The 24,708-nt window shown below is 39.1% G+C and overlaps 1 protein-coding gene across 1 annotated transcript in view; it reads left to right on the plus strand.

The window, feature by feature from the left end:
* Window positions 1–24,708, plus strand: part of LOC104925983 (voltage-dependent T-type calcium channel subunit alpha-1I) — a 128,627-nt gene that overhangs the window by 19,530 nt on the left and 84,389 nt on the right. The window contains exons 3-6 of the mRNA XM_027282657.1: window positions 1,801–1,898; window positions 11,028–11,187; window positions 20,260–20,602; window positions 21,306–21,398. Of these exons, the coding sequence (XP_027138458.1) occupies window positions 1,801–1,898; window positions 11,028–11,187; window positions 20,260–20,602; window positions 21,306–21,398 (694 nt within the window). The remainder of the gene's footprint in view (window positions 1–1,800; window positions 1,899–11,027; window positions 11,188–20,259; window positions 20,603–21,305; window positions 21,399–24,708) is intronic.

A 24,708-nucleotide genomic window follows, 5' to 3' on the forward strand; every position in this document is an offset into this window, starting at 1 on the left:
GAAGACCTATGCTCTTGTAACTTGACATTTAATTGAAGTTGGCAGTGCCTATATTTTATCAAATCCTGATAGAATTTTCACATGGGCAGATTTTTTTTTTTTTTTGTAGGGCGGCTGTGGTTTGGATGTAGAGCGGGTCATCCACTAATACGAAGATCGGCCGTTCGATCCCCGGTTCAATCCCCTCCAGTCTGCATGTTGAAGTGTCCTTGGGCAAGATACTGAATCCCGAATTGCTCCTGAAGGCTGTGCCATCGGTGTGAGAATGTGTATGAATGGTTAGCTCCTAAAAACTGATGAGCAGTTGGCACCTTGCATGGCAGCCGATGCCATCATTGTATGTGTGTAAATGGGTGAATGAGATACGTACTGTAAAGTGCTTTGAGTGGTCGGAAGACTAGAAAGGCGCTGTATAAGTACAGTCCATTTACCATTTTTGAGTTACTTCTTTACACAAGATAAATTCATGTTTTCAAACTTTGAAACCTCGCAGGATTCAATTTATTCAATTTATTAATTTATTCAAGCTGTGAAACTCCCTCTGGAACATCAGGGAATTGGAGGATTTTTATGTTGTCTGTTTCACCGTTATTTTGCTATCAAAAACTTTTTGAAGACTCCTCTCCGAATGTGTAGGTCAAAAGATTGAAAGGAAATAATTGCCTGGGGCTTTTTAAACTCTTGAAAAATCACCCGGTAGGTGTTCCAGCCTCTCGCTGAAATGAGCTTGTTATTATGAAAGGCTGGAAAATCTAAAAATCTGTAAAATACCTGAAACTTGCCTCAGTACTTCTTTTTCCCATATCTTGACAACTCTCTACCCCCCACCACCCTTCTACTCCCAGTCTGAGAACAGCTTTATTCTGTTCAGCCAGGTATATGCATATTGCTCTCCTCTGTCTGTCTCTCTGTTCCTAACGTTGTAATTATCTCCAACACTTGATAAAACCCTCAGGCTCTCTCCCTCTTCCTTTCTCAATCTCGCTTTATTGCCATCGTTATATTGCACTTAATCATCCCTTGGTGCTTTACTTGCTTTGCTTTCTGATCCCTCTGTTTCTTCTCCTCTCTTTCTCTTCCTATCTGTTTTTATCCCTCCTTCTCTGCTCTCTCTTTCTTTGCCATTCTACAGGCAAAGTGTGTTTTCCATGTCATGATTTTTTTTTTTTTCAGAAATAGGTCAAATAACAAAATCCTCACTCACTGTTTCCCTTCTCTGTCTCCATTATCCCACTCCTAGTTTTACTTCAAGCTTGTTTATTCCCTCCACCTCCAATTGCCGCTCCTTTCTAAGCCCCACTTTGATCTCAGATGGTTGCAGGTTTAATCTCACGCCTCTCATGCTTCAGCACGCCTGCGAACAGACATCATGCTTTGATGCTTTCAATGCACGTTATAAAAGGTATATCCAGTTTCAAGGATGCGGGAGGTCTACTGTACTTCTTCACTCGATGTGTTGTCCCACAGAGAAAACAGTTTCTTTTTGCAAGCGCAGTAAGCTATGAAGTTTGCCACTGACCTGTTTCTTTGAATGTCTCGCTTTATTAGGTGCACAAATTCCAGCTCATTAATTCATATTAGAATCAGCACAGCAGGATCTTGACTGTGTGAGGGTGTGTGAGCTTGTGTTTAAGCTTTTTTCTAATATGAACAAACATGGAGGGATGAGTATATTGAATCAAATAATCAAATTGTTCTTTTTGTGTTGGTCTTGCTTTTCATTCCCTCGTAAACCGGAGACATCTGGAGGCATTTGTGTTGTTAACAAGTCTTCCTCTATGTTTTGTGTGTGTTTTCCAGGATGGTTGAATACTCGCTGGATCTACAGAATGTCAACTTCACGGCCATCAGAACAGTGAGGGTACTGCGGCCTCTCAGAGCAATCAACAGGGTGCCAAGTAAGTTACATCTCAACTTGAGACTAGGTTGTGCTGTTATCATATTGAATTCAATGTTTTATAATGGAGAAACGTGAACCTTGAAGGCCTACACATGCTAATAAATGGCCTGATCATCCTTAAAACTGAGAGATAAAAAGATGTTCATTCATATAATGCACTCTATGTCATTCAGAACCATGGACAGCTGCCTGCGAGAGCAGCCTGGTTGCTGTCCGAGGTCCTGAATATGAGTCGCTGAGCCAGGAATACCTCAAGTTCAGATTAGATGACAACAAGCTATACTTATTACTTGAAGGCAGAAGGATTTGGCTTTGATTGGAGCGGGGGTTGCCTGAAGTTCATGGAAATGACAGGCAGTAACTGGCCACAGGTTGGATTTGAACCCTGGGCCACTGCAGGGACTGAGCCTCTGTACATGGGCCGCACACACTGCCTACTGAGCTAACTGGCGCCCCATAGCCGACTACCTACACTTTGTGCAGCTTACTTCAATGTGCCTGTGGAGGCTAGGCTTTAAGATTTCTGTTTTTTTTTCTTCCAGGCATCTGCAGTAGAGATTCCAAGTTACAGGCGTGTGTGCAGAATTACCAAAAGTATCAGAAGTATATTATCACATAGTTTGGTCACGCAGTTAACCACAGGAGGCCACTCTCTATACTTTGGACTGAAATCAAAAGCAAGAATTTGTAGTAATGTATGTAAAATTGAAGTTTATTTAGAAAGCTTTTAAAGGCTTGCACAGAACTGGAATAATTTTTAGGCCCGTCAGAAGTAAAACAGTCACATCCTGTCTTCTTTTGATACTAAGGGAGAGTGAGGAGGAGACTGCAGTCAGTGACTGATTCGTAAGATTAAAATATTTTTAATAATTAGAGAGAGTGTATGCTCTGATGAAAGTCTGATGGACCGAAAGCTCAAATAAAGTGAAACACTGCTTGCAGCTCGGTGTACGCATATCTTTTCTATCAGTCTGGGCTCATTGCTGCTTTCAGCACCTTAGTAAAGTATTAGCCGGGTGGGCTGTCATCCTGCAGTAATTAGAGAGAGACATCTAAGAATACGCTACTGTATTTTTAGTTTGATTTCACATAGATCTTCGAGGGGGCCACAGGGATGACTGAGAAGACATTTTATCTCTCAACAGTAGCTAAAAACAGTCTGAGAATTCACCACCTGTTTTATTTGTATTGTTTAATTGTATTGCTGTATTTTAAGTGTCTTTTCCTCACAAGGAATTGACACTGATTGGATAATGATTTAATAGTGATTAATATTATTTTTGATCACAGCGTAACCTTGCTCGCACATAATTCCCTTTATTCTCATTGACACTGATTTTGTTTCAGTCCATTGTTCATTGTGACTGGCCACATGAAATTTTTCACCGTCAACTACTGCACCATAAATGTCAACACCAACCTGACTGCCAAATACAGCCCAAATCCCTTGATGTTTTGGCTGTAATTATATGGGTTAAAACTCCTTACAAGTAATTTCATCCATGCTGAACTGTTTTATTTTTTTTTACAAAATCTCCTCGGCACTCCAAATCCATCACTGGAGCAATGCAGGAAATCACTACATGAGTGTTTTGAGCACCTCAAGCCTGTCACTTCAACTCTGAGACTGCTGCTTAGTCTCTGTACTTTTTGATGAGAATAACCAGAGCTTGCTTCTAGCTGCTTTTGTCCTTTATGTGTCTAAATTGTGCCTAGCAGGCAATCATTTTAAGAAGCTATGAGTACTCTCTAAGTCGGATATGCTGGTGCTTGAAGTTAATGTTGTTTTGCTTTCATTATAAGCATAATTGCAAACCTGCCACTGCTCATAAATCTGCAGCACAAACTATCTGAGCAGTTTACTTTTCTTTTCTTTTTTTTTTCTTCTCTGCAAAGAATTGTAGCAAATCTGGTTGGTCACAGGGAAATGGGAATCTAGAGTCGAGGACAACTTTGTCAATTCTGTCAATGTCATCCGCCTGTCTGTTGCCAATTTCTGTCCATTCTACCCCTCTGCCTGGTTCGATAATGAAAATAGAGCAAGTCTTTCACATTTCCTGGTCCATTTTTATTATTTCTGTAAGGGACATAGCAGATCTCCTCTATCCTTTTACATTTACTGCATTGCCTCTTTTTTATATAAAGTTGCTTTTTCAGTCAAGACCATCCTCCTAACTAGTTGCAGTATTTTTTTTTTAACCCAAATCTCCTGAACCGAGTTGTTTTTGTATCTAAACCTCACCAAACCTAACCCTTGCATGCAAGACTCAGCCATGTTTTGTTCACACACATCATTTTTTATCAGTTTTTGTTTGCTTTATAGGTTTGTTGTTGTCACAGAAATAATGACTGCCTGCTCTGCCATTTTATTCAGTAATTATGACAAAACTTGAATGAATGATCAGTCATATGGTTCACTTTGGAAGGCACTGAGAGACAAACAAGTTTTGATTCCGAGTGTGAGAGGTTGTCATAACATAACAAAACTAATCTTTGTTAACTTTGTACTCCTTGGTGTAACAAAGAAAATGCCAAACACTACCCAACATTACATAAAATGTTGCACACTGCAGGTTTTGCATTACACAGAGGTTTGTGTTTCATTACGTCCCTAATGGCTGTCGATGTTTACATGCAAGGTGGACTTAATTTGCCACTAAATTGTTATTTTGTACAGCTCTCTGTTGGGAGGAAACGCAAACAATAAGTCATTAAAGTACAGACTTACAGCTGCAATTCTATGAGCAGTGGTGGCAGTCTAAACACTAATTCTCCTTTTTGACATTAGAAATGTGAATGTGTCTTGTATCAGCCCATATGTAACAGAGCAAGTAAAGAGGCAGTATAAGAAAGTCACCAAACACCTCTGGTCACACTATATTGATGCTTTTTTTGTTGTCTATTCAGCAACATTTCAATAAGGACACAGCATTTGGGTTAAGGGAGGATAAAAGCGAAGTAGAAGCAGGTGAGAAAGGAGAAAAAAAAGAGATACAAAGAGAGACAAACTAGGGAGGGAAAAAGGGATTATCCAGCTCCATGAAGGATAGGCAAAGATGGACGAGCGGACTAGAGGGATGATGAGAGGAGAGATGTGGGGGGACTCGGATGAGCAGGCTATTACGATGATAGATCGAGCTGAGGAGACAAGTGCAAGGGATGGTGGGAATCAACGGATGAATAGAGATGAAATGAGCGAGGGAGAGTGAGGACGGAGAACGGGAGAGTGCAAGACCAGATGAGAAAAGGGAGACGATTAGAGTGAAAGAAGAGGCACTCATTTTGGTTTTGTTTTTTCAGTTTCTTGACAATATGTAACTGAATTGACAAGGAGCAGTATCACAACACTTCATACATACTTCATACACAAATGCTCTCTCTCTCTCACACACACACACACACACACACACGAGTGTAATAAATTTTCCTCAACTTAAATGAACTGCGGTAGATTGAGGCATAAATCTCAATGTTGCAATTTTCTTCAGACCTTGAAAGAGAGATAACGACACACACAAACACACACACTCACACACAAACACCGCTTGAAGCTTTCATGTTCTCATGTTCTGTACCTTTGTAACAGCAATGGTGTTACTATGCAGACATATATGAGGGTCATGATTGAGACCCTGGAGAAAAGTTGATACCGGATTATTAAAAACATCATTTTAGGTTGATGATCCATTTCTTATTTATCCATGATGATTATTTCATAACTAAACTAACAAGGCAGATGCTTCCACAGCTGTTCCTAGAAGAAACAAAACCAAATGTGCTACGTCCTGTGCGTGAAAGGATATTGCTGGGTTCTTCAGTGCACAATTCACAATGTGAGCAGTGTTTTCTTCATATAATGAGGCAAAAAGCTAAATTGTGGTGGTGGATCGACAAGTTCAACTTTAATGCTGTAGAGAGGACTTTGTTTTCAGTCACAGACCAACAGTTAATGTTGGATTTCTTTTAAATCCATCATAGTAATGTAGCTCAAGGGTTGGCAGTGTCAATCAGTTGATTGGTCTGCCACTCTAGTCCAAACTGAAATGGGTCAACAACTATTAGATGGATTACCATTGCCAGATTAATTGTATGTTGTCTACTGTTGTGGAGAAATTGCTGAAGTCAAAGGTCAATGGTGAGGTCATGAAGGAAGAAAGTGTTCAGGAGCCTCTGATGTCTTATGCTGTATTATTTATTGACACTTGATCAAGGAGGATTAGAGACACTCTCAAAGTTCATCAGAAGTGCCTGAGTCAGCCTCACATTCTGCCAAACTCATCCTGGTGGATAGACTTTAAACCCCAAGATAACACCACAAATACCATACACCCAGAATTAGTCAAAGAGAATGTCTTGACCCATGGAGGTGCTATTGTCAGCATATTCTAGTCTGGAGACACAGATGTCTGTTTACGCAGATTGGAACGTCAACAGCAAGCTATCTATTATGTCTGGGAAGGCGGCAGTAGGTCTCTTCGACCCCTGCCACCACAGTGTTGAGATAGACTGGCACCTACTGTTCCCAACCAAAGCTAATACTGGCGAGGACCTCAAGGCCCACACGTGACCTCGTGTAACCTAAGGATAGAAAATTCCATAACAGTCTACTACTATACTATTTTCCTCAAAGCACCACTGAAGGCAAGAGTGCAAGATTAGTGGCATGCAAGGAGAGGTTTGTCATGAAATGTTGAATTCAAATAACACCTGAATGTGCCATTTCCTTCAACAGAGCCTTCAGAAATGACCAATAAAGCTGTTTGCTCACTGTGACTCACTATCGAGTGTAACGCTTATATTTTGGAGCATCATATATATGAATACACCAATAAGGAAGTCACAGGTTTAACTGAATTCATGAGTGGAAAAATCGGTAACACAGCAGAGACACAACAGCTGACAGAAGGAGGAGATCATATTATGTAGAGAATTATTAGCTTTTTCTGGGTGAATAAATGTTAATGTGACTTGGAAAAAAGCATACTGCTATTAGGACAGGTATCAAGTACAATAGCTGATAAATAGCCTGATCAGCCACTGTCAGCAGTAATCAATACACACATCAGTAAACCATTAATCAAACATACAGCAGTCAACATCAGACAAATTGTCATCATACTTGTACATTTATCTAAGGTTTTTGTAGTGGTGATAAAGCATTTAAAAATATATATTTAAAATCATGAACTAAAACTTTCTGCGCTTTCTTTTTGCACAAACTCCCTTTCGGAAACATGGCAATGACAACGATGCCTTATTTGTTAAAGTGTTTTCCTAACTTTTTACCATGTTTTTTCCGTTGCCTAACCTTAATAATGGTATTTCTCACAGCAGACGTTTTGATGATAAGTAAAAGACAAGTTTTGCTAATCACCATGGTTCTGTTTTATTCGAGTGTCTCAGTAAGCTATGTTAGTGTGACTGCGAGCCAGCATGGGCAATGGTAGGACCCCAAAACAAAATGGAATTTAGCCATCATTCCTTTTATTATTTAAACCTGCTCTTTTCTTACTGTGTGCTCTGTGAAACAGGACTTTACATCATCAATATCTCCCTGAATTTAGAACTGAACCTTAACAAATGTCCTCATTTAATGTTGAATCATTCCAAAATTAGTGTTCCAGGAAAGCATAAAAGCTTTCTTGAACTGTTATGAAATAGCTCATTTATGCTTCATCAAGTCTTGACGGGACAATCACAAGCATAAATATAAAAGTGTCAAGTTATTTTGTAAACCTCAAGCCGCTGTGGCCGCAGGATGAAAAGGTCATTTTATAACAAACACAGTCATGCTCAGCGCCAGCACCAGCTGCCAAAAGCCAGTTATTTCACCCGTCTTTATTTGTTGGATGAATAAAGAAGCAATACTCTGCTTTATTAAAGACAATTTACCATAGAGCTCATCTCAGGGGTAATTCAATCTCCATGCTGTGGGAGAGACACAAACACAGACACACCAGAATATGCACACACACCACACAGGCAATATCTCATGCAAAGCAACAAACACTTGCATACAGGCAGTTGTAGGCACTCATTGACTGAATGCGCGCACACACACACTCTGTGAATGATGTGTGAAGTGAACATAGGGGCAGTTAATGGGACACTAATGGAAATTATCCAGGCCTGGTTCCCACTGGCCACAGCTTAAAGGACTAGGTTTGTTTACTACATTACCCACAACCCTCCCCCTGGGAGAATGCTGTATTAGCAGCCAAGGTAACAGTCATCAGCACATGCTCTTCTGCTACTTCTCTTTCAATTTATATTCTGTTTATTCTCACTTTGAATTGCATTTTCGCTCTGCTTATTTCCCCTTTCTTCACGCCTAATGTTTTCCTCCCTCCATCAGCAGTGTGTTGTAAATGATTAAAATGATTAAAGTTGCTTTTTATATAAAACAAACATTTGTTGTTCTATTTAGTCAGCACTTGGCAATACCCCACAATCAAATAGCCAGGCTAATGTGATTAACTGTGACTTTAATTTTACTTCCTAAAGGGAACAATCTTTTTCATGTTTTAATTACATTTCAAACTTAAAAACTGTGTTTTTAAGTGTCTCAACAACACAGTTTTAAGACACTTAAAACACAGCCTGTCTTTTTATGTGCTATTTTATACCTATTTTATTTTTATTTGTCTTTTTTTTGTCTGGTTTCCTTCTTTGTGACATAAAGTTAACTGTTATTACTGTTGATTAATAATGGTGACTTGAGAGATATTGCTGCATTATAAGCTGCTGCTGCCTTCAAACAGACTTACTGTAATTAGTGCAGTTCCAACTTTCTCAAAGGAAATCAGACTCTGTGTAATATCTGGCAAACACTGCCAGTGTTCCAGCAGAGTTTAGTGTCATTTAATTGGAATGATTTGAATGGCATGTTATGTAGTTGAAGCCAATAATCACACTAATTAAAACAAGGGCAATCTTAGAAACTGATAATTGTTTTGCCCTGACTGGCTTTGAGACTAAAGTGTTTGAAGTTTGAGGAATTCAGTGCCCACAAATCATGATTTTTTTTTACAATTTTACATCAAAAATCCAAACTAAACTCAGCATACAGTTCAACCAAGGTCATGTTGTTGTATGTCTGTGTTTAAACTAGGAGGATGAGAGAGGAAAAAAAAAATCATATTTTTCCCAACAAAACCGAAATCTCTTCCCTTTAGGGGAATTTAATTCTAATGTGTATTTCCCAGTTTGGATTAGCCGCCTCCTGCAGAGCTGAAAAATATTCCCCACAAGAAAACATCAACCTAAAAACTTCCATCCATTGCTAAAAGGAGGATTCTTCATTGTTGAGCACACACAGTGAAGTTGAGCACACACACAACACAACCTACAAGATATGACGGCACTATTATTAACAATATCAATATTAAAAAGGTTAAATTCAAGAAGAAAGAAGATGCTATCATTAGGTTGGAAATCATTGAGAAAGTACATGCAATGGTTTATGGGATAAACAGTTTCTTCTCTAGTAAATTAAATATGTAAAGATTTCCTCTTTGGCTTTTTTGGCTTTTTTAAATCAACTTTTTTTTTTATAGCCATGACTCATCTTCTAGTTGGTTGGCTTAGATCTAAACTCAAAATGATTTATATGTGGATGCTAAAAAAATGTTGCTGTACTTTTTCATGAACTTGTTTGATGTTTCATGTCTGATGCTTCGCTTTTGAACTACATTCATCAACAAGTATTTAGGTATCCTTAAAGGATTTTTTTAAGGTTTTCCAGCTTCCTTGTCTTCTGATTCATCAGACTAAAACTCCTTAAATCATTATGTTATTTGGCAGGACCCCTGGGAAAAAAATCTGAGGACTTCCTGCCCACTTACCCTTGATTAGTCAGCTAAATGCTGTATCAATTCTCGATCTATTTTACGGATAGAATTTAACCCCTGGTTTATATTCCCTCTGCAGATCAGAGCCAAAGTAATGGGCCATGGGATCCCAATTAGTGTGAAGATTAGGGATTGATTAGCTAATTATGATAATACGATGGCTTATATGGAAATGGCAGCATAATGTGTTAATTCCAGCATGAGCAAAAGAGCAGAGGGGTGAGCAAGAATGTGTTTGTGTAAGAGAAAACGGTAGTCAGGTGGAAAAGATATAATTCTGAAAGTGTGTGTACGAGTGTACAGATTAAACACAAGCATCTTTGTGTTTGTTCCTGAATTCATCAAGTATAGAAGAAACCTGTTGTTGGCCCACTGCTTAACTAAATCAGTTTAATACCTGACTGACACCTTAAGGCAGCAGTATGAATTATTGGGTGTCTCTCACACACAGCATGTCATTTTTATCTCAGTGAATGACAGCTAAATTGTGGCTAACTGGTTTCCCAAGAGGAAAAATTATGACTCGTCTGCTTGTGTGAGTGTAGAAAAGCTGTGTTCCTGTTCAGGCTGCCTTAAAGACTAATGGTCTGATGCGTTGCACATTAAAAGGTCAACAAGGCTGTGTCATCACAACAGCTCCTTGAAATGTGCAAGAGAAGTGGGGTTATCGTTCACGTGAATTCGGAGGAATACTTTAACCTTTAGCATACTCCATACCCCGAGATGACCATTTCTTATTAAGGCGGATCCACACATTGTTGGCCTTAAGCAGCTCCTTCAGCAACATTGCTACTCCCGCAATGTAGGAAGGAGTGGTACTGCAGGTCCTTCATTCCAACAGCTGTCAGACTCATTATTTTTATTTTTATTAGTTTCGCTACTTTCTAAAATGTTCGTTTATGTACATTTATGTTTATATATTACAGAACTTGTCCAAATGGGCCACTCATATCAATGACTTTGTTGACTGTTTGATGCAAGGATAAGTTTGGAAGTTGACCAAGTAGATGCTGCTTGGACCCCTGAATTCATTAAGATGCTATTGTGAAGCAAACCATTCTGTTTAGGTGGCATGGTTGCATTCTTGTAGGACACGTTCTTAGAGGAAAGTGGATATGGGCAGTTTGGCATCTGTTGGGAAATGTGTCAAATAGTCAGTCCACCTCCTGCTTTAAAGTTCAGATTTGAGATGGGTCACATTTAGTTTTGGAGGGTAAGTACGTGAAGCTTATGTGACACGCGTCACAATATTAATGTTTTCGTGTTTGTCTCCTCAGGCATGCGTATCCTTGTGAACCTGCTGCTGGACACTCTGCCCATGCTGGGTAATGTCCTACTCCTCTGCTTCTTCGTCTTCTTCATTTTCGGCATCATCGGGGTGCAGCTGTGGGCGGGGCTGCTGAGGAACCGCTGCTACCCGGAGGAGAACTTCACACGGTGAGTCACCTCCAGTCAGGGTGTAAACAAGAAACTGCGAGAGAGTAGCGTGGAACATTTTGATGCTCAAGGATCTGTGACATGTTGGTCTGTCTGTCAGCTTCAAAGTTTATCTGCCTGTCTGAGTCGGTGTAATATTTCAGCTCTGTTGTTTCCGGCATACTGTCCATTGTGTAATGGTGTGAATGTGTACTAGTTATTGAAAAGTGTATACAGTATGCACAAGAACACACTGTGGCCACAGCATGTGCTTTTACATATGTGTTTGTGTGTTTAGTACACAGATCTATCACCTCTCCTCTTATTACCTGCCCTCCCTTAGTGTGACTCTAGAAGATTAATTACACCATCTACTCAATACACTGATATTACCATAAAGTGAGATGAAGACTCTCTCTCTCTGTCTCTCTCTCTCTCTTTCTCTCTGTCTCTGCTCTCGCTCTCTTGCTCATGTGTTAATATAATGAGGGTGATTGCAAACCAAAATTTGCACAAAGCAAATATCATTAACTCAGAGTCAATTCTGCCACTTAATTAAAAACTGACGCTCTTTTTATTTTACCCCCACCCCAATCGCAAACCTCTGCTGTCAAATCACTAATGTTATTTTAGCATAAATGCAATAAGATATACAGTAGAAACTTTGCAGGAAAAAAAAAATTGGCAAGATCAGAGCGAGAAAGAAAGCAATATGAAGATTACCTCGATAGAAAGGTCAGTGAACACATCTTTTCAGCAATGTTTTGGAGTGGTTTATTATTTGTGTGTACAGTAGGTTGAACATTCCTTTGTTAAATTGCTCATATGGCCCTCAGTTTAAAATGCAATAATCCTGTTCTCAGTGTAGAGCGAGGATAGAGGTGCTTTGTCGTTTTCTAATAAAGAACAAAGAACATTTTGTAATGTTCTCTCTCTAAACCTTGAAATGCATTAGTACATCGTTAATGTCCTCCATCGTCCACTAGATTATTATTTATATTCCTGTCCCCTTGCTTTGCACCACTTGGAGGTTTGGTTAGGTTTAAACAAAAACTACTTTGTAGATTAGGTGACCGCTTAACTACTGATAGAAAAGTCTAGTCCAACACTTTGTTGACCATCCATCCATCCTGACCTCTTCAAGATTGGCCAGTAAAAATGTAATACTTCCAAAAATGATCATTCATATAATGGGCACTAGAGGTGCTTGTGAGTGAAAAAATGAAAAACAAAAAGTAGTCCTAGTATGGGGTTTATTGATTCCCATAATTACACTCTGAGTTAAGCTATTCATTGAAGTATTCTGTACATGTTTTGTGTGTATCAGTTTGTCTTTCAGAATATAACAGTTATTATTTCTACAAGTTTTAGTGATTATCACAAGCTGCAGCACTACTTTCAGGTGTCTCTAGAGGGTCTGGACACAAAACTGTGTATAGAAAAAAGTGTCTCTAGAGGGTCTGGACACAAAACTGTGTATAGAAAAAATACTTGTTTCACTGAACTCGCTCCTGTTGTCTCATTTTAGAAGAGAAGCTGGACACACTGACCTCTTTTCCTGTGTTCTTCTAAGGAAAAAATAAAATAAAAACTTTTTTTTCCCCTTCTCTGCTGTTCTTAACTGGCTTAACTTTTACTTTGGATCATTTCCTCAATATCACACAGATTAGCAGTTACCATAACTGTATGTGGCAAAACATCCCCTGCTGTGCACACACACATGCCCTTGCTACACACACTCTGCTAAAAGACACACACTTGCAAGGATGCACACAAACACAATCACTGATACACACAGCAGAGTATCTGGGGTTTTGGAAAAGCTATGTACCAGGCTCATTTTGAACCTTTATCTTCCTATTACCTCTAACCTTTATAGTTTTCACCTTTTCACTTGTCCTCTTTCCATTTCTTTGGTGAAGGTTTGGTGCACGTCTGAGAGCGTTATTGTTGTATAATATTGAGTGGTATTTCCAGGATTAATCTTATGTATCTCCATGGCTGTGGGCTGTTTATTTTGTTGGAAGTGTCAAAAATTCAATTACTCTTCTGTCATGTCTTTTCAAAATCAGAAGAGTGCAAATGCTATTGTTTGATTTAGGGCAGCCACTGATACACTCTCTGCTTGTGTTTTTCAGTAGCATAGGGATCACACTTGTGTGTTTTTGTTTGCAGCAACAGCTGTCAATCTCCTTCTTCCAACTTCTGCCCATAAAATCGGGCATCTTTTGGTGATTTCATACAGCTGGTTTTGATTACATTTTCACACCACATCACAGTTCCCTTGCAAGATAATTTAATAGATGAGATGACAGTGTGCTTTTTTGTTTTAATACCAAAACTGCAATTTGAAAAAGTCCAATTTTAAAATCAGTATTATTAAAAATGACATAGCAAGCTTTTGAGAAAAGTTTCTGAAACTACAAAATGACATTCTTCAGGTAAAATACAATATGTTTTATTGTCCACCCTGGGGAAATTTGAATTGGATTCAGCATCTCTCCATTACATGACATTCATTCACAGACACATTTAGTAGAATCCGTACAATCATTCATTAAAATACATGGAATGAAAAAGCTGTGTTCACACATTCAACAATAAAACCAATAGACCAATAAAAGCATTAAAACCAGTTACAAAACAGTAAAACCAATACAACCACTAAAACCAATAAAGCCAGAATATTACATCTAAGTATTATACATTGTACTATAATATTGCATGTTCAACAGTAAACGGTATTACTGTACAGCCCATGTAAATCGTATAAAGTGCTCTGTGACCACGTGAGGCTTCATCAACACAGCAATCAACTGCTGATGTATAAAATCTTAATGGAGATGGAACAACTGAGTTTCTGTGACGATTAAGTGCACATTTTCTAAACCATCAGAAGTGCTCAGTCAAAGATGGATCTTTCACTGTTTTCACTCCACCTCTAAGCACAAACATTGGAAAATGGTGTCCTTTCACCTTCATAACAGAAAGGACAAGACAAATTAGCTTACCCATTACCCAAGCTCTCAAAAAGTAAATATTTAGGTTGCACTTTGTTACATATTTTGTTTATGATACAGTACACAGACCCCTAATCCAAGAGTTAAATTATGGAATATTAGTTAATTTGTATTAACTAATATTAATTTATTTAATTTAAAAATAGAAGGTATTTTATTTTAATACTCTACGTTTCATTTACTTCAACTGGATTATACTTACTTATCTGTAATTTCATAATAATTTCCCTGGAAGTTTCCTGGAAATAGATTAATTTGGTACAAATAACTGGGATAATAGAGACAATTATTTGATTATTTTAGGGTAGTTTGTCCTTGGATTTATATATTTTATGATTTATGAACAGCCTAATTGAGAAGTGCTCACACATTCTAGCAGCCCTCTCTTGTTTTTTTGTCTTTGAGCTTCTGTAAACCCTGGTAGTTCTGATTATATATATAAAATTCCATGTTGTAACAGTAATTAACCTTGATCCATGTCTCAAAATATGTCATGTTGGACCCTCACTAGATTGATTGAGGGAATTGGGCCTGGACATGTTGAAAAGTTCCTAAATTTAAATAGCACTTACTTTCCTGGAAACCTGTCTCATCTCAGTGGTTCCCGTCATGCATTTGGTTTTGATCACACTCTCACACCTAGTGTACCACACCACCTTGGAAGAAATCAGACAACTTGAGTTGAAAAAACAAGTTATAATTATATTTATTGATGCATGTGTATGTGTGTTAATGTTCTCCTCCGAGTATCCAGGAATACATTTGTTGTGCAGGGTAACTGTTTAGTTAAACGTGTGACAGCAGGGTGATAAAAAAAAAAAAAAAAAGATTGATCATCATCATCATCTCATTCATGTCCCCTGGTAACAGCAAATGCCAAATTAGGATCTGGAACCTTAACAGGTGTTGTTTGTCCCCAAACACATCTATGATTAAGAGTACAGCTAATACCGCTGTGAAAACACAGAACTCAGACAATAACTGAGATTCAGGTCGGTGGTGAGCGAGAGCCCGGGGAGACCAAATCCATGGCCAAGCGTTTGATTAGGGCAGTTTGGCTGCACGGAGGAGTAGGCTGGACGACGGTCTGCGCTGCTGAGTCCAGAGAGAAAATAATGATCTGATGAGAGGCTTTGGGGGAGGCTATCACCATGGTAACCGATTCAGAGATGAAGAGGGGATGTAATCATAGGATGTCCTGACCCACCTGAGTTAATTTCAGTAGTGTCATCCAATGTTAGTAAAATATGCACACAAGCAGATTTTTCTCTTGTGCCACCGAGCTGATGCAAACCATGTGTGACGGTTGTAAATCAGTGTTTCCTGGAACAAGAGCAGGAGGTATAAAACACATGCACACACACACACACACACCTTTGGCTGGTGCCTCCGCTGTCAGGAGTCCAACGTCTCCTCATGTGTGAAATGACTGCTGTCTGTCTGACACTGTCTGGTGGTAAACGTAATCACCTCAGTATACAGCGACACAAAACTGATGTCCAATCTGATAATGAGCAGGGCCCTGATGTCTGCCATCCCTCGGTCACGCGTGGAGGTGGATTAAGTGCGCGGGGTGTGCGATGAGAAGATGAGTAGAACAAGTGGGTGGATGGTCACGTTTTTCCTGATATATATTTGCTGTTCCCAGTCTGCTGGTTAGCAATAAGACCAAAGTACAAAAGATCAACAGGAAATCATTTCTGAGAGCAGAGGTTTGTTCATGCAGACACGAGGGGTAATGCAGGTTCTTTGTGCCATGTGGAAAACACATGGCTCAACTTTGCTGAGCAGATGTCTTTGATATGAGAATACCGAGCAGATGGGCTCAACAGGTGAACACAGCCAGGATTTTTTTTTTAATTAATACAGATGTATTTGAGTTTTCTTTTTTCTTTATTAAGGCTGGGTTCATATTAGATCAAATCATCTGCTAGTTGATAAAACAAATAGTGTCTGTGAGTGGTAATCATAACTACAGTATGACATATCTCCCACCTAGCATTATGAGTTGAATAAAAAAAGTAATTTCACCACGCTGGTTGGTGGTCTGTTATAAAAATTCTTACTTTTTCCACAGACTAAAATCCCCTGCTCTGTATACTGGTGTATTGCAGCCCACAGTTTTGTCCATTTGTTTATGAGTTTGTATTTGCACTCTTGCGTGTGGGATGTCCAGTGAAGAAGATTCATAAATGTTTACAGAAAGGAATCAGTATTCAATTAGACAATTAGATATTATCATTTCCTTTTACTTAGTATGATAAACAGAATGTTTCAGCCCCTTGAGGTCCATGTGACAACAGACAGTCTCAAAAGAACATACTGTAGCACAACTCACATAATTATCTGTTGTTCAAGTATTCAAGTTTTTAATTGGAAGTATGCTACTAATTTATACATACTGTACAAAAAACACATTTTTGTTATTAAGGTTCTGAATAAAGTGAGAAACATATTCTCCTATAGCTGCCGTGGGCAGGTCTTCAGTTTTTTGTAGCCAGCTTTTGCTTGGCCAGGACAGTAATTGCACCCTCAGGATTAAAGAACTAAAAACAAAAAAAAACAACAACAACAAACAAATAGAAAGTGATCACACAAAAACAGTCTTGTTTAACAGAGTGCAAAATAATGAGACACAGGACCAGACATCAGCACTTTTAATGAATCGTGCACAGTTAAACACAGTAAGACAAGACGTCAGCATTTACTGTAGAAAGAGAAGAAGAGAACAGTGTCATGGATTAAAAACTGGAAATAACTGTTGGGTTGAAAATAGGGAAATTTAATTATTCGTATTGAAGGTTGTGTAAGAAATCGTCCAGTCCAAGTATCTGAAACATCTTGCTTCAGACCTGTTGAGTGTGATTTTAATAGTGTGCCAGGGCGCACAGACTGCACTAAATGTTGTACTGATTACTTAGAGGTTCAACCTAAAGCTGCAGTGACAGATTTTTTGTGAACTCCACAGCAAGCTGACAAACCCAAAACCCTGCCTTCAAATTTGTTCCAAGTTATTATGACTGATAGATGTTTGACCTTCTTCACCTAACTTTGCTGACTTTCAGCAGTGCATCGACTCAAGCACTGTACTGAGCATTTCCATTTTACTCAAATTTATACTTCTACTTTACTGCATCTGAGAGAAAATATTGTACTTTTTTACTCCACAGCTTCAGTCTAAGAGCTTCAGTTACTAGTAACCTTTCAGGTGACAATTTTCCATACTCTTCAGATGCAGAGAATTTTGAAATTTAGATTTTGAATGTGTGTTTTTCTGTTAATCTGAAGGATTAAGATGGGTTAATGTATTAGCTAAAAAATACATTGTCTTTAGTCAGCTTTGAATGCAGGTATTTTACTTATAGTAGAGTATATATATATACATATATATATATGCTTGTGGCACATTTAGATTAGTTTTTTATTGGCCCTGTGAGCCAATATAGTTGCAACTAAGATGAGATGTGATGGATGTGAGGATTGACATGATGGAAGAAAGAAAAAGAAAGATGAGAAAATAGAGCTGTGGACAGAAAATATCCAGGGATACACTACAAAAAAGAAACAAACAAAACAAAAAAATCCTGCAAGTCTGCTCTAATAGCTTCTTTTCAGTGAAGTACAATACAGACAGGCAGAGTCAGTGACAGACATAGAAAGAGCGTGTCTAAGACAGACTGAGTGAGAAGCAGGGTAGTACTCACAATGCTGCTTACATCGAGCCTTCTCAAATACCAGGTCAGATGTAATTGCTAACCACAGCCTGCATTCATCTGTATCTCCGGTCTGCCCTTTAAATAGCAACCCACCCTTGGATTAAAGTGAGATCACACAGAGCTTTGCCTTTCTCTGTCTTTAGTGTCTACCTTGCTCTTTTTGTAATGCCAAGGCAAACTGACCCTCTTGCTCTTTTTTCTTTCTTTCTTTTTTTCCCTCACACATAATATTCTTGTTTTTCCCCTCCCTGTCTTTCAGTTATTGATTCAGTTTTGTTTTTTTTTCATTTTTCTACACCTTCTTCCCTCTGTCTTTGTCATGGCTCTCTCTTTTTAACATGTATCATTCTCTTTTATATCATTCCTTCCTTCTTTCTTTCCATCTTTCACTTTCTTTTCAGTGTTCCTGTCTTACATTTTATTTAGCCTTTCCCTACTGTCCCTCTCTTCTGCTCCTTGTTTCCATCTATTTCACTTCCAACTTCTTTTAACACAAACATTGAACTTGCAACACTCGCTGTAGCTCATTTAATGGAGTAGAGTCATACAATGCTTTTAGCCTATTCCTGTCTGTTTCTCTCTAAAAGCCATGACACTGCAAAGAAAAGGAAATAAAAAATAAAAAAAAACGCTGACAAAGGGCATCTGTTCAAACACTGCACGTAGTGTAAAGGTTTAACAGCCACTGATCTGCATATACGTTCTGCACACCATTGTGAGCGTATCCGTACTTGATATTCACAGTCCAAAGGATATCAAAGGAAGGCAAACAAAACAAACTACTGTAAGAAACCGTTTTCACGCTGCTGTGAATTTGATTTAACAGTTCATGCTTGAGAGAGATCCTGAAGTTGTGCTTTGCACTGCTGTGTTTCTGCCTACAGTACGATGGGCAAAAGGGTAGAAGTGTAAAATAAGAAGACGTCACATTAAAAGGGTGAAGTCAGTGATTCGTCACAGTCAGTCAGACAGCTCTTACAGACTTCTGTCATTGCCAGTTCAACACAGTCAAAATGATCACAGCGAATATGTGTAGAATACAGCCAGTGATGTCTGACACAGCACAAAATCTACAGGATATGGTCGAACATATGCTGGTGGAAAACTCTATCAAAGAGCTGACTATCAGTTTGGTGTCAATGTTAACGTGTCTCCATCACTACCTTTCTGTCACTTTCTTTCAGTTTTACCATTACAAGCATAATCGTCACTCTCTATATCCATTTCCCTCTTTCTCGCCATCCTTTCATCCACTCATGTCTACAGTATGTCTGCAGTTATTATACTTTCAGTTCCGATCTCACACCACGCAAATGTTGGAAATAGCCACGAAGGACAAGTAATTTTTGTCCTGTCTAAAATTCCCATCGCATGTATGCACATACACACACACAGACACATACAAACTCACATTACCTTTGATGGCATGTTTTACTACAAACCTCTATATTCCTATTGATTTATGATCTTTTTTATTCTGGGATCAGAAGATTTTACTGATTACTCATCATGCACAGCTTCAACTTGCAGTATATGACAGACCTTTACACATTCTTCAATATGACTTACTGTTTAGACAAAGAAGTAAGATGTCTGAATTTCATAATGGAAATCTTGTAGCTTTCCAAATGTACTTAAAAGAAAACTTTTTTAGTTTGGATGTTATACCAATGTTACCCCAGTTCCTATTATATGACACAGGCCAACTAAATATGTCATAGCTTTTCATTGACACAAACATAATACAAGTGTACTCGAAACTTTTGGAAGTGATGCAGCCACACACGTATTTGTATTTAGAAATATTTTTTTTTGTTGATACCAATGCAGCAGCTTGTGAAGGTCCTACTTTTCACCTGCTGGCAACTTAGTTTTTTTTTATAATCTCAGAATTATTTTGCCCATTTGGTGTCATATTGAATGTTACAAATGTTCATTTTAATAGACTGGCTTTAATGTGACGCTTTGTATTTACCTTGTGATTTTTCTAATTGTTCTCATTGTCACCATTTCTTATTTTCTTTTTTTGTTTATGCTTTTCAGATTTCATAAGTATATTGCATACTGTGTTTGTATTTCAAAGCAAATTTTATTATACATGGTAGAAGGGCCATGTAAATGTGTCAGTGAGATTGTATCTGTTTTTTAAAAGGAAATTCAAACTATCTTCATAATTTTAATATTTGACTTTTTACATTTTATAGGATTTTATTAATTTTTAGTGTTGGAAAATTATCATTCTTTTTGTTTCTAATTTTTGTCTGTGTTGTTTTAAGAATTTTAGCCGCATGTTTGTAAGAAGGAGTTACAAATAATTTTTACTTTATACTCACCACCTCCTCCCTTTATACTTCCAGGGACACAGGTATCAGGCTCCCTCGGCCCTACTACATGGCTGACGAGGATGATGAGCGACCCTTCATTTGCTCCTTGCCAGTCGACAACGGCATCATGTCCTGCTCCGACGTCCCAGCCCGCCGTGAGGGAGGGAGGATGTGCTGCTTGGACAAAGACGACGCCCTGTACCGCCAGTCGCTGGGCCTGAGTCCTGAGCCTTTGGCCAATGGGACCGACCGTGTCGCAGGCCTCTGTGTCAACTGGAACCGGTACTACACCCGGTGTCATACAGGGTACAGCAACCCTCACAAAGGAGCTATCAACTTTGACAACATTGCCTACGCCTGGATTGTCATCTTCCAGGTGGGAATTTTGGTGAAAGTGGTACTATATAAGCAGACCATCAACTAGATCTCTATTTGTTTCAACTTTTAATTAATTTTCTATATTTGCAGTATAATCAGCAATCTTTTCACAGACAATAGCAACTTAAATGTGTAGGTTAAATACACAGCACAGTCTTGACAAAACAAAAGTTCATATCAAGACAGCTTTAAATGGTGATATAACCAAAGTTGGGGCGGCTGTGGCTCGGCAGTAGAGCAGGTCATCCACCAATCAGAAGATCGGCGGTTCGATCCCTTCCAGTCTGCATGTCAAAGTGTCCTTGGGCAAGATACTGAACCCCCATGCATCAATCAAGCAGCGAAAACAACAGGTTGCTTTTTTGCAAGGGGTTCTTGACTTAACTAGAAGAGACTTCAGTAAATTTCTGTTCCCAGCCAAGAAATAGACACACAAGTGCCCATAAGATGCAAAATCCTCATTTTCACTTGAACAGATTTTGAGAAATGAGATATGACATGTTTAGAACATGATGTTGTTGCATTCAGACAGAGCAGGCTAGCTTTTTTCCTCTGTATCCCATCTTTATGCTAAGTTAGGCTTACTGGTTACTGGCTGTATCCTTATTTTTAATGGACAAACATGAGAGTATTTCTATAACAGGAGACTTCCCGTGGATACAGTTATCGTTTGCTCACTACATCTTCCGTCTCGACTGTAGGTGATCACTCTGGAGGGCTGGGTGGAGATCATGTACTATGTGATGGATGCCCATTCCTTCTACAACTTCATCTACTTCATTTTGCTGATTATTGTAAGTCACACTCATACACAAACATTGAAATTCATGTCAACACAGAGATGTTCAGGATATGGTAAATTCAAAAGCATACATGAAATAACCTATGAAATTGTGTTCAGTTCGCATTAAATTAGAAAAAAAGCAAACCAAAAAAAAAAAAAAACTAATGTTGTTGGTTTTTAATTAAAACATGCTTGGAATCATTCATTTAATTTCACAATTTATATGATGAAACGATATCATTAGAGTCCAATCCCACTTTGGAAAAAAGCTAATATTGAGTTATAATACACACAGATACACACTTATTAATACACAGACATGCAGTGAAGTTGTAGTAGTCAGCCCACTCACGTACTGTAGTACCAATGCGGACACACATACGTAAGCAAATACACACTACAGGCTGTCAGTGTCAGAGTGAAAGCTAAGCTGAAATCCCAGAAGAATCCCCCCTCTCCCCTCTTTTGTTTTTATAAAACACTTATTAATTCAAGTGTGTGCCACACTGGGTGTGTATTGCTCTTGTGTGTGACTGTTGATGCGTGTTCTCCTCAGTATATTTCTTTTTTTATCCTGTCGGAGAGGATGTGTGCATGCAAAAGTGTTATCATAATGCAGTGTGACTGCCAGTCCTGGTTACTTCCTCAAGCCAGAGGCTGTCTTGTCTTTTTATTACACTTTTAATTGCCTGCCTTCAGATTCAGACGCAAGCTCTGCCTCTCCTCTCTCCTCTTGTCTCACCAGCACTCCCTTCATTTCTTACACCTCCATTCTTTCTTCCATTACTCTCTTCATCACCATAAATCTGTCAATCTCTGCTCTTTGCCACCCCACCTTTCTTACCTTTTCCTGCCATCTATCAACCCTTGCCTCTGCCAACACTTCCGTCCCTGCCTCCTTCCGTCTCTTCCCTTTCATCTCTGCCACCTCCCGGCTCCCCTTATCCACCTTCATTTCATCTCCCCATCCTCGCTGAGCATCATTCATGTATCTGTCACTCTACTCATTATTCCCAGTCACGCGGAAACACACACATAACCTTTCAAAGGAGGCACACACACCTGTTATTAATACACAGTAAAAGGTGCCAAAAGTTTAGTGAGCAATTCCTCTGGAAACCAAGTATTCTTTTTAAATGATGTTTTGACCTATCACTAAGCCCAGCAGTGGGTATCGGGCTGTGCCGTCATTAATCTACTGAGCCCCGTGACAGACGACACCGTTCTCTTGCCCTGACCTAACTTACCTTTAAGCCGCCTTTAACTCCCACTCTCACCCAAGCAAAGAGCAGATACTCAGCGACTCATATTGTATCTGCTTATACTAAACTGCCGTGACTGACCCCACTGGCTCAGCAGAATTTTTAATGTCATGGTCCACTCGGTAATCCAGCTGTCATTCCTACTTATCTAGCTCCACAAGTCTTAAAAATAGTTATCAGTTATATAACACATTTATTGACACACATGCATGGAAAAAGGCCTTTTCCCACATTTTTCCTAGATTCACTGTTGGGACACTATTCACTCTCTCATCTCTCCATCAACCAGAAATTGCCTTGCTACAGACAATTTGTGATATAGTAGTTCCATTTGATGTGTAAACATCACTGAGGCAGGGTGGTGGAGGGAGGAGGAAAGGACAAGGAAATTACTGGGGACAGGAGTAAGGGTTGGTGGAGAGTATCAAAGATCAAAGGGAGGATGGATGATGAAAATAAATGGATGGAAGGAAAATGGAGGAGAGAGGGAAAGCGAGGAGGAAGATGGCGAGCGAGCTTAAGAGTGAAGCTGATGAAAAGGGAAGAAGTGAACTAGGGATGGGTGGTGGATGGGTCGATAAAAGAGAAGAAACCAGGAGGTGGTGATGATGGACTCGAGTGTCTGCATGAAATCAGAGGGAGGATTAGAGAACGGGAGAGGGAAAGTGCACACATGTTGGTCTCCCTCTTTGATCTTAAATGTTATCAATTAGAGTGAATCCCTCAGCATGTCCCCTGGGCTCACATGGTCGGAGCAGGCCCACTGATCACAGCATCGAGTTTATCAGTGTGTCATACAGTATGTCTTTCTGTCCCCCAGCCTTTAGAATAAAAATGCTTTTGCAATAAGGGAAGGCAGGTTTGTGCATACAGTACATTTCAGAAAGAAAAGCTGCTCTTCACATGATGCATTAAAATATTCAGTAGCAGACAGCATAAGATATTAAAATACAAATAAAGAGGGCAGAAACCACTTTTAAAAGAAATTAAAGACTTGAATAAAGTCTTTTAGTTAAGTCAAAGCAAACTCCGGGAATGGTTAGCAGACCACTTCCAGATCACCTAAGAAAACATCTTTAGAATACTAAAAAGACCAGAAATGTACCACAGTTTCTCTCTGTTTTTACTTTATTCTTATGCTCAGGAGCTGTGAGTGTCTTGTCATGATGTTTGTGTAAAACCTCTATGGTATGTGTAAAGTATTTCACAAATTAAATCATTAACTCGAACCATTCTACAGATTCAGGAACAAAACCAATTCAATTGTTGGAATTCAAAGAAAAATGTTCCACTTACACACAAAGGCCTGAACATTATCTAAACGATAGTAGGATTTGCATGTCTGTCCTTTCCCCCCCACAGAAACATGATTTGACAGTCTGACACTTGTTCGTTTTGATGCTGCAGCAACTCTCAAGGCTTGTCTCACAAACAGACCAAGTGGAGGAATGCAATTTGAGCATTACTATTCGCATGTTAAAAGTTCTGTTCATATCCCAGCTTGTCCTCATCTCACTAGCAGACAGATGAAGAGACTTTTAATTATATTTCCTTTAATAGTGCATGACACTAAGCATGGCGAGACGGAAGCGAGTGAGCGACAGAAGGAGAGATATAGGCGGAGAGAGGAGTTCAGTTTGCGTCTGGATGCTTTGACAATTCCACTCACGCAACGCTCATGCAGATTAAGCATGTTAAAATCGAATTGAACCGCGAGAGAGAGGTAAGGGTGTGATGAAGAGTGAGTGATACCAGGGCGCTAGAAGGGAGATGAACACATTGATGAGAGAGACGAAAAGAGAGAGAGTGTGACAGATGGAGAGACAGATGAAAAAAGCGATATGAAGATGGAGAGGGTTTGAGAGATGGTGTGTACTGATTACCCTCATGTAGGGCAGTTTACACAAGAGGAGTCAGTGGAATTAAAGGCTTTCCATAGAAAATAGCTTGGCCCTGTGGAATTAAGGTTTAACATCCAGAAATGCCAGCCTCATCCTGTTTTGTTACAAAGCCACACAGTGCGATAAGCCTTTTGATTTGACGCTGTGCAAGCCCTCT

The sequence above is a fragment of the Larimichthys crocea genome, chromosome X (genome assembly GCF_000972845.2).
Source record: "Larimichthys crocea isolate SSNF chromosome X, L_crocea_2.0, whole genome shotgun sequence".
In the NCBI taxonomy this organism is placed as follows: domain Eukaryota; kingdom Metazoa; phylum Chordata; class Actinopteri; family Sciaenidae; genus Larimichthys; species Larimichthys crocea.